The sequence below is a fragment of the Sinocyclocheilus anshuiensis genome, unplaced genomic scaffold, assembly GCF_001515605.1.
Source record: "Sinocyclocheilus anshuiensis isolate Anshui unplaced genomic scaffold, SAMN03320099.WGS_v1.1 scaffold694, whole genome shotgun sequence".
Taxonomy (NCBI): domain Eukaryota; kingdom Metazoa; phylum Chordata; class Actinopteri; order Cypriniformes; family Cyprinidae; genus Sinocyclocheilus; species Sinocyclocheilus anshuiensis.
Genome location: NW_015542477.1, coordinates 1,491,277 through 1,505,095, shown reverse-complemented (window position 1 = coordinate 1,505,095; position 13,819 = coordinate 1,491,277). Strand labels below are relative to the sequence as shown.

Below are 13,819 nucleotides of genomic sequence, written 5' to 3'. Positions count from 1 at the left end.
AGAATGTATAAATATAGAAAGCGCCTAATAAACAGCATTCCACACCACACACATTCTACCTGTCACTTTCATCATAGACAGATGGACAAAAAATAAAAGCGGCCTCAACCACACTAGATACCCCTGTTTATCATATTACTGCCACACATGAGCCGCGTGCATGGCTTGACCCGGTGTTAAGTGTCCGCGCTAAATTTCATTGCTTCCATCTACTGGAAGGCTTGCCAATATACTGGCAGTGAATTCCTAGAGGAAAATAAATGGTAATAAAAAAGAGGAACGAGAGCCCCTGCAAGCTGAGAAGAGAGGAGATTTTTTTCCTTCTCGTTTATTGAGGCTGGCTGGTGTTGGGGGATGTGACTTGGCACTGTGAGCGAGGCTTAGTGAGATGGCAAGCCCTGAAAGCCGATAGCCGAGTAACAACTACGGTCGGATCGCGGAGGCCTGGGAATGTAATTAATTGCGCACAAATTTATTTGATGAAATGTTATGTAGTGATAAGCACTTGGCCTGCTAGCTTAAATTCTCTGGCTTCTCTGTGACGGCCTGCCCTCTATGCATCTGCTGCATTCTGGGAAACATCTATTTGGCTTCCAAGACCTGGTTCACTTGCTTCATTTCAGCCAAGTTGTATATATCTTTTGAGTGTCTTTCCATTAGGGATGGGTCAAGATAGTGAACTAGGCATCCAAAAACTGATTACTGTATATATAATTTTATGGACATTTCCGTTAAAGGAAAATTTTGTCATTAATTAATCTTCCTCATGTCGTTCCAAATTCGTAAGACCTTCGTTCATCTTCGGAACACAAATTAAGATATTTTTGATGAAATCCGAAAGCTTTCTGTCTCTGCATAGACAGCAACGTAACTACTACGTTCAAGGCCCAGAAACGTAGTAAGGACATCGATAAAAAAGTCCATGTGACATCAGTGGTTCTACCTTCATTTTATGAAGCTACGAGAACACTTTTTAACAATGTCCTTGCTACCTTTCTGGGCCATAAAACATGTCAGTTGCGTAGAACATCTGTAAAAAATAAATATACCTGTAAAAATAAAAGTATTTATCATTTTTCTTTCTTTCTTATCTTCATTGTTTTCTTCGTATATTCTTGTTAATTTATTTATTTATTTATTTATTTATTTTTTTTACTCTTAATTTGAGATTTTTCTGATTTTATTTATGTAATTATTTTTTGTATATTTATTTTTCTTTAATTACTTATTCTTATTTTCTTATCTTTATCTTTGTATCTATTGTTATTTTTTATTTATTGTTATTTTCTTATTTTATCTTTTACTTTTTTCTTATTGTTGTTTTGATATTTATGCTTGTGCTTTTAATTAGCATGCTGACAGTTTTCTGTTTTAGTTGCTATTCAGTTTGCATGGTAAAAACCCATCTGATGTAAATACCTCCCCAAAAAGGGGGCCCAGTCGGGGTGAAGCAAACCGATTTCTTGACGTGTCTGTCCACTATATGTTTGGTGCTCACAGCCTGATGACTTCATCTTTTATTGTCATTCTGACCGCCATAACTAGCTGTTCAGATATGATCTAAGAGAATTGAAGTCTCTGGTCGCTCGTAATATCCCACTTCCCTCCTCTGCTCTTCAGTTCATTATTAAATCTGGGAATTGTCCCCATATATCAGTATGCAGGAGCATCACATTATAGAGCCATTTGTAGGAGTGGAACTGGAGTAGTGCTGAGCACAAGCAGAGGATGGATGTTAAAAGCATATTGATTTGTCTATAATGTCATTGTACATCACTAAGTTTTATATCCATATAAATGCGTCCTCAGGTTTGTCCTCGTGGCAACGACTGAAGTGAGTAAACGCTGCTCTTTGTGTGAGTTATGAGGGTTAAACTGCACTCTGCACTGTTTTTACTTCCTGTCCACCTCTACCTCTCTTTTTCCTCTCCATCTATCTCTCTTTTCTTCCTTCCTTCAAGGTTAATTTACCCTCAGGCCTCTGTTGAGATATGCCCGACTCTCTTTTGCTTCTTAAAAGCTCTGCATTCTCACACAGGTGGAATGAAAGGCAGGTTAAAGCTAATGGTAATCGTCAGTTAAGATCCCTTCTGCCGTCACGACAGCAGTGCCTGACAAGGTCACCGAAGGTCGTTGCGTGTCACTTGAGCTTACCGACAGCGAAGAGGGGGGCCCGGAGCGTTTCCAAGGCAATCGCACCTTGGGGAACTGGAGACGCTGATGAAAGCTGCAATATTCCCGCAAAATTGTTTCGGCTGACATTTAGGATGTGATGTCACCTACAAAATTGAGGCTTTGGGGGGATGTAGATGTCGATTGGAGCGCTGACGTAGAAAGGCGGCAAATATAAACCAGAGTCTTTGCGAGGACAGGGTTATTGTGACAATGTGCGAGTGGAAGCGTGCCGCTGTACGTACTCAGGCGTAATATTAGCCTAAATAAACAGCCGCACAGGCCTTTTAGCCTGACCTGAGCCCTGATCCCTGTTGACAGGCTGCTACTTTAGATCGGATGCGATACAGGCAGCTTGTCTGCGGCAGTTAAGAGCCCCGGCCCTCAGAGCTGAGGAGGTCATAGCAGGGCCACGTGGGTTGGCGGGGTGACACAGTTGCTGTCCAAGCAATGACGGAACATTTGCAGCCGTGCCGCACCAGCTATGATGGCCCCTGCATCCTTCTGTCAAGCGCTGTTGTCTTTAGGGTAAGCTCACTCAGGTTAACTGCTCACAGTGGTATCCAACTACTGCCGGCTGCCAGAAAACCAGAACGCTCAGATGGAGGTCCAGGAAGCTCATGCAGGGCCTTTTAATTCACTAATTGGGAACAGAGTCAAAAGCTCTGTGTTTTCTGACCTATATACAGCACAGGCATGTGTTACAGCAATAGGCCATGAGAGTATGAGGACAAGAAATCGAATTTTGATTCTTCTTTCTAAATAAATATCAATTGATCCTTCACAGGGAGTTTGATTGATAGGCGATCCGACCAATCACAATGCCAAATCTGCCATTATGTCCGACAAAACAAACCAGAGAGAAGAGTAGATTTGGTATGAAACAAAGTCTCAGCTTTATAATTTGGTCATTTTGTAAGAAATTCAAACCGTTTTGTGGCTCTTTAATGTCTCATGACAGATCACTGTAGCACCTCAATTCAAGCAGCACGTGAACTGATCATCTCTTCCTCTTTGCTAGTTATAACATGAAATAAACATGAATGAGCATCAAAAGGTATCTTGTTTCAACCATGGAAAGTTCAAGTCCATTGACATTAATCTATTCTCCTGACTGGTTTGTTTGTTGTACAAAATAGCAGATTCGGTGTTATTTGTCAGATTGCCTGTCAATCAAACTCCTGGCAAAGGTGGGTTCCTCTTCAGGAACTCGAGCTGCGTCGGAAAACGCTAGGGGAACGCCCCTCAGTCTTTGGCCAGGCCCAGGTGGACCTGTTCGCGACTCATACGACATCGCACTGTCCCCTCTGGTTCTCTTTGAGCCATCCAGCTCCACTAGGACTGGATGCCGTGGTACAGACGTGGCCGAGGCTTCGTCTGTATGCCTTTCCCCCGATCGCTCTGCTCCCGGGAGTTCTGGAGAGAGTGCACCGGGACGGGGTCCGTCTTCTGCTATGTCAAACGATTAATCACGATTAATCACATCCAAAATAAAAGTTTTTGTTTACATGTGTGTGTGTGTACTCTGTATATTTATTATGTATATATAAATACACACACATGCAGTATATATTTTGAAAATATTTACATGTATTTATATTCATATAATTTATATTATATATAAATATATTTAATATATAAATAAAAAAATTTCTTAATTCTATACATGCATGCGTATGTATTTATATATACATAATAAATATACAGAGTACACACACATATTATGTAAACAAAAACTTTTATTTTGGATGCGATTAATCGTTTCACAGCACTAATATTATATAAATATTAAATTAACACTAATAATTTTAAATAGTGTAAATAGTACATTAATTGTAAATTGTTCAAATAATTGTAAATTGTCTTAATTTCTACATTTTCAAACATAAAACCATCACGTCTTTATTTTGGCAGAAAACTGCAGGGAGGTTACAAGTCTGGGTGTGAAGATGGTTGGCACATGTTATGTTTACACATGCATGTTATAAGCAACCAAAACTCAAAGTAGATGCAAAGATGAGTTTGTATGGATCACAAGTTGCCACACTTCACACGCAGCGCATATATTTATTTAAACGCTTCGCAGTTTAGTAATCACACTGCCATATTGCATATCAGTGTTTTTTTTTTTTCTTACATGAAGATGTGAGTGTTACAGTTATTACTTCACAGCTGATTGGTAAACCAAACCAATTAATGATAATGATTTCACAATATATTTTTATTTATCCAGTCAAGCTGTTTGGATGTCTCATTTGATATTAGATATTTAATTCTTTAGAAACATTCTTCAAAATATCTTCTTTTGTTTTGCTCAGATTAATGCAAGTCATACAGATCTGGAAATGACATGAGGGTGAATTTTCATTTTTGGGTAACTATCCCTTTAATTTGTCAGCCAATCACAGAGACCTGTGTGAAGATGGAGGCTAGAGTATTTAACATTGTTTCTTGAATGTAAGCCAACGCTGACTCACATAGACCAGACCCTCCTCACCTCCACAAGAAACGGGATAATTCTCCCTCTACCGGCCGCCGTCTGCTCCAGTGTTAAAAAAGGCGTTATATTGCCCTGAAAAGAAAGCAGAGAGGGAGATATTTAAAGTGTAGTCATTGGAAACTGAGGGATTTGACTCTGCAGCAGGAAATAGACAATTTATTATAAGCAGCCTAGCACACTAGTGGATAATCTATAAAACTTTCATGGCTGTCCCTCGGTGGCAGGCAGCCATAAAACTTCCCGAATGAGGGACTTGTTAATTTACTTGTTAAAGCAAATTAAAAATTTATAAGCGCTTTTAGGTAAATGAGATCCTCTTTCATTGGCGCTCTAGTGGGATTCTCACTCTCTCTTTCAGCTCCTTGGAGGACAGGTCAGCTGTGCTGAAACACCACAGAAGAACAATAAAAGCTGGTAAATTGTTCCAGGTTTTATTACTGTCGAGCTCCACAGCTGCTGTAGTGCGTAACTAAGGAAGTACAGAAGTTGATAGCAACAGAATCCCATGGGCTTCCACTGGAAGAGAAGGGTCAGCCGAGCTGTTCAAAGCAGGGGTTTAAATGAAAAGGGTATTGGGGTTTGCGAACGGCGCCGTTTAAAAGGCCAATGCGGCGGAGTCGGGCTTTGTGTTTGACTGCATCGGGTTGTGGGCCGAGCCTGTGGGAATAGTTCAATAGACTTGTAAAATTTTATCATAACACCGGCAAGCACTTTTCAGCAAGTGGGCAAAGGAAATAATTGACTACATGTGCTAACGATAATCCTATAAAAGCTTCAAAAGCCATTTTAAGAGTCTAGTCAGAGGATTTCAAAGGACGCCTAGCCCATTACTCAAGCTTTGTTTCCACCTCTGAGGAACCATCAGTGAATTTCTACCAAAACTGTACTGTTTTGTTCTTCCAGTGCGTTCTTTTCTCTCGAATATGCTTAGCAAAACACCATCTCCTTGTACCATCACACTCTGAATGGATGCTCATCTACGCTCTCGCCTTGAGCTGCGCCGTTTTCCCCTTTACAAGTGCTTCCATCTCTGTATAAACTAATATGGCTTTTACAAGCTAGCTCTTAATGAATGTCAGTATTATTTCAGATTGAGGCACCATTCTCCAGGAGTGCCATTGAAATCCGCCGTTCCCACTTTCACATTTAAAGAGCCATTAAAACGGTCTGTTATATGGAAACTCCAAGCTATTGTGCTCTATGTCTTTGAGACAGTCCCTATAAAATACATTTAGGCTTATGGACTGTTGTACCTGCACTCGTAATGGATGTGTGGCTTCGGTGTGGGCACCAGGGTGGAATTGCAGTAAATTCAAATAAAAAGTCTTGTTGTATAGCAGAACTTGTTCTCAAAGCGCTGGTGTGAATTAATGTGACGTTCTATCAGTGTAATGCAGTCAGAAGCTGTTATGCTTGACCTCCTCTTGCAATGTTGGAAACAAACTACCTTCGTTTTCTCGCTAAGTGCAATGTGATTACAGCGCTATAAAACGGTGCTATCTATAAAACAAGCATTGACGACTGACTTTCTTTTTGCGGGCGGTCACGAGAGCCGGGTTAACGCGTACAGGTCTCTTTGACCTTTTTATGGGGAAGGCAAAACGAGAATGCTCATCTACGCTCTCGCCTTGAGCTGCGCCGTTTTCCCCTTTACAAGTGCTTCCATCTCTGTATAAACTAATATGGCTTTTACAAGCTAGCTCTTAATGAATGTCAGTATTATTTCAGATTGAGGCACCATTCTCCAGGAGTGCCATTGAAATCCGCCGTTCCCACTTTCACATTTAAAGAGCCATTAAAACGGTCTGTTATATGGAAACTCCAAGCTATTGTGCTCTATGTCTTTGAGACAGTCCCTATAAAATACATTTAGGCTTATGGACTGTTGTACCTGCACTCGTAATGGATGTGTGGCTTCGGTGTGGGCACCAGGGTGGAATTGCAGTAAATTCAAATAAAAAGTCTTGTTGTATAGCAGAACTTGTTCTCAAAGCGCTGGTGTGAATTAATGTGACGTTCTATCAGTGTAATGCAGTCAGAAGCTGTTATGCTTGACCTCCTCTTGCAATGTTGGAAACAAACTACCTTCGTTTTCTCGCTAAGTGCAATGTGATTACAGCGCTATAAAACGGTGCTATCTATAAAACAAGCATTGACGACTGACTTTCTTTTTGCGGGCGGTCACGAGAGCCGGGTTAACGCGTACAGGTCTCTTTGACCTTTTTATGGGGAAGGCAAAACGAGAAGCTCTTTCCATTACTGCCTCACATCAAAGCCTTGGCAGCATAAATTAATCTTTAATAGCGTGGAGGCTTTTGTGCCAGGGAATCATGCTGACTGCTTATTGAAAACAGTTGTTAATTCTATACTTCAGTAAACTCAGATGGGGGGGAGGGAGAAATCAGCCCTAACAGGGAACAGATTGAGGCAAAACAAGAACTTACTGTGTTGAAATTAATGGCAGATGCACTTACTGGTAGTTTAAATGTTTCATTAGATGCTAATGTCTTACTGTGTTTTTAATTGTTGAGGAATTAGTTGCTGGAATATGAAAACCATCTGTTTGTTATCTTCCTGGAGGGGGAATCTTTACTCAGGCTCTGCTCTCAGGGTTGTTAAAGGAGTTTATCCTTATGGTGCAACCTGGTGGAGCTGTCAGTCTTCATTAACGTCATTATGATTGCACAAGAAAGACTGTGAAAACCCACAGACGCCCGTCTGCACACATACACACTCATAAACAACACTTTTATGTACACGCTTGCATGCATGTACATATGGGAGATGCTTGCTTTCCAAAGAAAGATCATTTTTACAAGAAACTGTATTAAGTTTGTTATGACAGTTAATCTAGAAAGCAGCCGTAGGTAACGATCATATGCCAAAACTGAGCGGAGTAGTGCCAGAAAGAGCATGGGAGCAATAAAAATGAACACAATAGATATCATACTTCATGCGTCTAGATTTCTGACTAATTTTAGAGTTAGTGAGATACCCTGTTAAACCTTAAAAGTGGAGTAATGGGCTCTGTGTGGACATAGAGGTTTATAGACAGAACTGCTTGAGCTTTCTGATTTATTGACTGTGGGAGGAAACCCGATTTGCACTGAACTTTTTGATGATGGTCATTTATCGTGGCTACGCGCATTGCACTTTTTCTTTAACGCCTCTATTAATCAAATCTCTTCAAAAAATTACTCCGAGAACTCATAAGAAATTACCCGCATGCCTTCAGGAAAAAGGACTTGTTCATTTTTCAAAGGCTATTTAAGAGGCATTAAGTGGAATGGAATGGGGGAAACTAATAACAAATCCCTTCATTGCTTTGCAATTCTGGATGTATCTGCTTAACTGGTTAAAGGTAGATGTACTATCTGAATTTGATAGCTCTGTTAATATTTGATTTTAAACTCAACTCAGAGTAAATAAATATATAACATCTTTTTACATAGACATTTGCATTATATACATAGCACAAATGCTTCCTGGTAGTTATTTATTTAGTGTCGTTTTTTCTTCAGAACCTCTAATTCTGAGTATGATACTTGATGTAACATATCCTGCATCATGCAAAATCATTGAAAAACCTTTTTACTTCTCACAATTGTTTTTAAGTCTTCACCTAAATGTTGAACAGGCTAACATATAAAGCCATATAATGAATGACTTTACAATAAATGCCCAGGATATTTACAGCCAGTATCTTAAAAGGTTCTTGTCACCTGAATTGGCCAATACTGATATAAAACCTGTTTAGTTAATGTTTACCTGGAGCTCTTAACCAGTGTAAGCTCTCTGCCCAGAGTCACTTATTGAAAAGTAATACCAGCTGTTGCCACGTTTGTGTTGACAAAAAATACTCACTGTAAAATAAATGTTTTTAACAAGTCTAATGAAAACAACCAGGCTTACACAAAATGTTATAATATTAGCTTATAGCTTAATGAGAAATTAAAGATTAAGAGATATTAAATAAAGAAATTGTACAATTAACAGTAGTTTTTAAAATACATTTATATTTATCCATGTTTATTTGATTAGATTATTATTCATTCTGCTTTTATTATTTTATTTAATGTTGTATTATTCAATTAGTTCATTTAATTGTATGTTGCCCTTTCTTTTTTTCTTCTTTTTTGTAGGAATGCTTTTAATATTATTTTCTCTTTTATATGTTTCTCTTGAACTTAAATGAGTAGAATGCCATTTGAAGTTGAGGGAAATGTGTGAAAAACATGAAAACCTGTGGTGCTGTTAATGCCATTACATCGAGTTATATGAAATTTAAATTATGAACCACATTTTTAAATGAGCTCTATCTCACAGAGTCCACCAAGTGATTCAAAGGAGGTTTCAGAGGATTATCAGCCAAATTTAATAAGTGCTGATCGACTGGTTTATACCAGCACTTTCCCGCTGTCTGCTTTTCTGATTTGGTGATGTGTCTCTCATCTGATATGCCTTATGAAGTCTAAATGAAGACAGAACATTATTTGACCTTGACTGGGTGATGCACTTCCCTTGAGGTGGAAGTTTAGATGAAGTTAATGAGACAGCTTATTGAAAATGAGATGTAGATGCATATAAGAAAAGCAGTAATTTAGTGCACTGAGATACACACGCATAAAAATGCACCTAGATGACTTGTCTAACTTCTGCCTTTACAGTTGCTTGTCCTCCTTTTTGTCATTGCCAACTCTCGCTCTCTCTCTCCGAGCAGTGCGGGCCTCTTATCACGGTGGCCTGCTGGTAGAAGCAAGCGTCTCTGCCTGGAGTCAGTGAACTCTCCCTCTGAGAGAGATCCTTTCACATAGCTAATGGCTACAGAAAAGGAACAGTTTCATTTTAATTATGTGCTTTACTCAAGGGCCCTCTTCCCCGCAGTCCCTTATCCTGCCTGTGCGCCTTTAACAACCCACAGCCTGCACCAGTGAAAAGAGATATTCTCCGACCCTCATCTTATTCCCTCCTCCCGTCCCGCCACTTTTGTCAGGAGCTATCGCAAAGAATCTGTTTTTATTCTCCTACGTGATGGGGAACTATGAAAGAGCGAGTGAGACAGAGAAAGAGGGAATGTCTGGGAGGGAAAGATAGGAAAAGAAATGAGCGGGCCGATCTATCCATCTCAGTAAACAACCCCCCAGTGCGCCGTGGCCTACTCTGCTTTTTCCATTAAGTGACACTGCAGTCATTTACTGCTCATCTCGACTCATAAAACAGGCTTTTTATGTGCTGAGAGATGAAGGAGGCGGGTTTTGGCAGGGCGAGGGGTGCGGAAACGGCCCACTGAATGGCGAACCTTCAGAAGACGTAAATCGCAGACCTTGACGACAGTTGCCGGGTCCCGGGAGTATGGCATTGTTCTCCAGACTTTACTGGGGCTCAGATGTTTTTAGATTTCATGTCCTCCTCCCGTTTTCCCCCTCGTCCTTCTCCTCCTCGCTCTGCTCTTGTTCTTTATGATTTCTAGTCTGCTGAAGGACACCTGCTGTGAATCTCTGGTTCTTGCATGGGGAGAGTGGCTTACCGAACGGAAATCGGCTTTTGATGTGGTTCGGTTGGATTTTATTTCTCTTTCTCAGAAGTTTGATATGAAGTCAGGCCTCAGTGGCTGAAATCATATGGATATCGGTGGCCAATGCCAAACAGGTTGATGATGCCACAGAAAAGGCATTTCTGAGCAATGCATTTCTTAATAAAGTTTTTTTTGTTATTTATTTATTTATTGTTTTTATTTTATAGAACAGTGGAGGAAATCACTTTCCCAAGAACAAAGCAGTTCCTTATATGTCAGGAGCTGTGCATTACTCTCTGTGCCAAAGCTCTAGCATATGAAACTTATTTTATTGGCAAAAAGAAAATACATAAAATCAACATTACTGTATGTGGTGTCCTATTCTCAGTGCAAAAACATATGTTAGATTTAATTGTTTATCATTTATTAATTTTGAAACTTTGGCCAATATATTTGTAGTGAAAGTGATGAAATTACCTGAAATGATGGTGACAGAATCTAGAGATGTCTGGATCCGAACCAGCTTCTCCCATATGATCGCTTATCTTAATGGCTATATTCACACAGCAGCAAAATAAGGTTGGCAGTTATTCTGCTAATTTACATAGTAAGATCAATAAGATTTTATTTTTTTTATTTTTTTATACTCATTCAATTTATTTAAAAAGTGACAGTAAAGACGTTTATAATGTTACAAAAGATTTTTTAACAAGGCTGCAAGTATGTTCATTGAATTGTACCAATTGTTCAGCTGATGGAACATCTTTCTGAAAATAAGTAGCTTCCATAAAACAGTTTTAAAAGTTGTGAGTCATAAAAATTACGTGATATAGAACCTTTATACAGTGTGTGGTATTGTAAAAACTGTACATCTATCCTTCACAACTTCATTTTCATCTGAGGTAAATTCAGTATGGTGTCTAACCTGAAGTCTATTGTTGCTGAAAATTGAGCTTTGCCATCACAGGAATCAATTAGGCCTTTTAAATACATTAAAATAAAATTGTAATAATGTTTCACAATATTACTGTTTTTCTATTTTTTGATCAAATAAATGCAGCTTTGGTGAGCATAACAGATTCCAAACTTTCGAACAGTAGTGTACATCCAATAGCTGCCATTTAACCAAGCTTCCATCGGTTTTGTGGTCTGGGCTCTATCCACAAGTTGCATAGCTTTAATAGATTATTGTATTCTGATCCAGAGAGCTTCAGTATAGTTTCTTCTCTGGCCTACGCTTTAGTAACAGTATGTTTAACGTCTTTTAGTGCCGTTTCTCTTCTTGCTGCATCTGACTGTTCTTTTTTTTTTTTTGTCTTTGTGTTTTCCAGCTGAAGCCGGGCCAGAACAACTGTAAAGACAGCGATAGCGAGAGCGTGAGTGGAGAATCCAAACCCTGCATCCGGAGCAGCTCCAGAGATAGACTGACAGACGTGAGTCCAATCAAATCTGTGCATCATTTGCCAAACTAACAAAAAACTACATTTAGTGCTTTTTTCTGTAATGATTATTTTTTTGGAAATGTGTTTTCCATGCCTGGAAGAGTCATGGAATTTCTATAATAAATATAGATTTAGTTAAGCTCTGCTTTAAAATATTCCATCTGCTCTTGTGTAGAGTAAAATTAACTTGCAAGTCACAATGAGGTCTGATTTGTTAGCAAATTGTTCCTTTGTGTTGTGAGAACCCTGCATTTATAATGGTCACAAATAATATGCAGAATTTATCACAACTGTCATTTAGTATAGAAGTTTGCTTGAATGTTTGAACAACCAGAAAATATATTGTTAACACCTGAGTTAAGGTTGGCTTGGTCCCCTACAATAACTATCTTGACACATGATCATTATCAGTCAGTTGGTGGCTTTTCTTATCTGCCTCATTCTTAACGAGGTTCAGTATTTAAACAGCGTTTTATAGTTTCTCTTATCCACTTCATTGGTCTAAAAACTGACAAGGCTCTGTGCCAACAAGAACAATAGGAGTGTTTTAAGAGCCAAGCTCTTCTTGAGCTCAGTGTGTGTGCTTGTGTTGTCGGGGTGTGAGGTAGAGGAGTGCCGAGGCTGTCTGCACCCTCAGGCCTGCAGGCTCTGCTATGTGTTTGTGCTCGGGTGGTGATAAGAACATCCTATTTACTCAGCTGGCAGCTTCAGTGGAGACGCGGGCTGAAGCGCGACTGTGCTTATACACCATAGAAGTGGAGACGACAGGAAGTAACACGGTGAAAAATGTACCAGTGACCATGCTTGGACATCAGTGATGCACCGTAAAAACACAAAGCATGTATTTAAAGCACTGGAATTCCAAATCTACTATGTTAATATTGAAATATGAAAGTGAGATTATTTTATCTGACATTTGTGTATTAGCAGTTGCGTTCAATCTGTATACATAGATTAGATTAGATTAAAGGTTTTTAAAAACTCTGAATATTTACATATCCATTTGTCAAACTTTGCATTATGACAATAATTATCAGCTTATCAAAATTGTACTATCACACACTCTACGCACATACAGTCATATATAATCCTCTTGAAGGAGCATTTGACCATGTAAAGGCAGTATATACAGTTTACATTGCACTGAAAGTCTTGTTTATGGATCTTATACACAGGCTCGTGTGGAAGTTCAGTCAGTCTGGCGCAGGCCCTCTTCAAACCTCAAGCCTTGGCTCCCGCAGTGGAGATGTGAGTCTGTGAGTGTGTGCTGGCGCTATCAGATATCGGGCATAATTAGAGCTGTCAGCTGGAGGGCGAGGCGAGTCGTCGGAACAGACACGGCAGAACGAGTTGAGCGCGACCGCTCCTGCGTGTAGCTATAGGATGCTTGGCCAGGCATGAAATGAAATAAGTAATTTGATGTTGACATTAGAAATTGAAATGATACCTGCAGCCCCTCGTCAGGGAAGAGAGAGAAGACCGAAGAGATAAAGCATGAGAGGGGGGCCAGTAGAAGAGAAAGGAGATGGGAAGAGAAGAAATGTAAGTGGAATGGGGGAAACAGAAAAAGTTAGAGATGAAACGCAAGATAGGGTTTGATTATCGGACGGGTAAAAACAACCCACAAAGAGATGCAGAATGTGTTGTCGTGCGGGACACGGCATCACAGTAGAGGAGCAACAATAATGTACATTATGTGGAAAATAATGTTTTTTTCAACCTTAAACCGCATAAACCCCTTTAAATCAACGACAGCAACACTTGCACTAACAAAAGATGATAACTTTTATTTGACAGATAATCACCTGGTTACACAACATGCATCTTAAGAGTGTAAAATATTAATACAGTGAACCAAACAACACAAAAGTATCAATCTAACTGTATTTAGAAGTCAAGACCATTATCAGAATGAGCGCTTAAAGGAATAGTTCACCTAAAAATTAAAATTTTGTCATCATTTACTCACCCTCATGTCGATCCAAACCTGTATGAGTTTCTTTCTTATGTTGAACATAAAAGAAGATATTTTGAATAATTATGGTAATCAAGTCAAGTCAAGTCACCTTTATTTATATAGCGCTTTTAACAATACAGATTGTGTCAAAGCAACTGAACAGCATTAATTAGGAAAATAGTGTGTCAATAATGCAAAATGACAATAGTAAACACTAATTTTTCAGTTAAAGA

General features: G+C 39.2%; 1 protein-coding gene across 6 annotated transcripts in view; it reads left to right on the top strand.

Moving 5' to 3' along the window:
• LOC107693947 (autism susceptibility gene 2 protein-like) overlaps positions 1-13,819 on the top strand; it is a 391,097-nt gene that overhangs the window by 143,114 nt on the left and 234,164 nt on the right. For all 6 annotated transcript variants that reach the window (XM_016493521.1, XM_016493520.1, XM_016493519.1 and 3 more), the window contains one exon: positions 11,519-11,620. In XM_016493521.1, the coding sequence (XP_016349007.1) occupies positions 11,519-11,620 (102 nt within the window). The remainder of the gene's footprint in view (positions 1-11,518; positions 11,621-13,819) is intronic.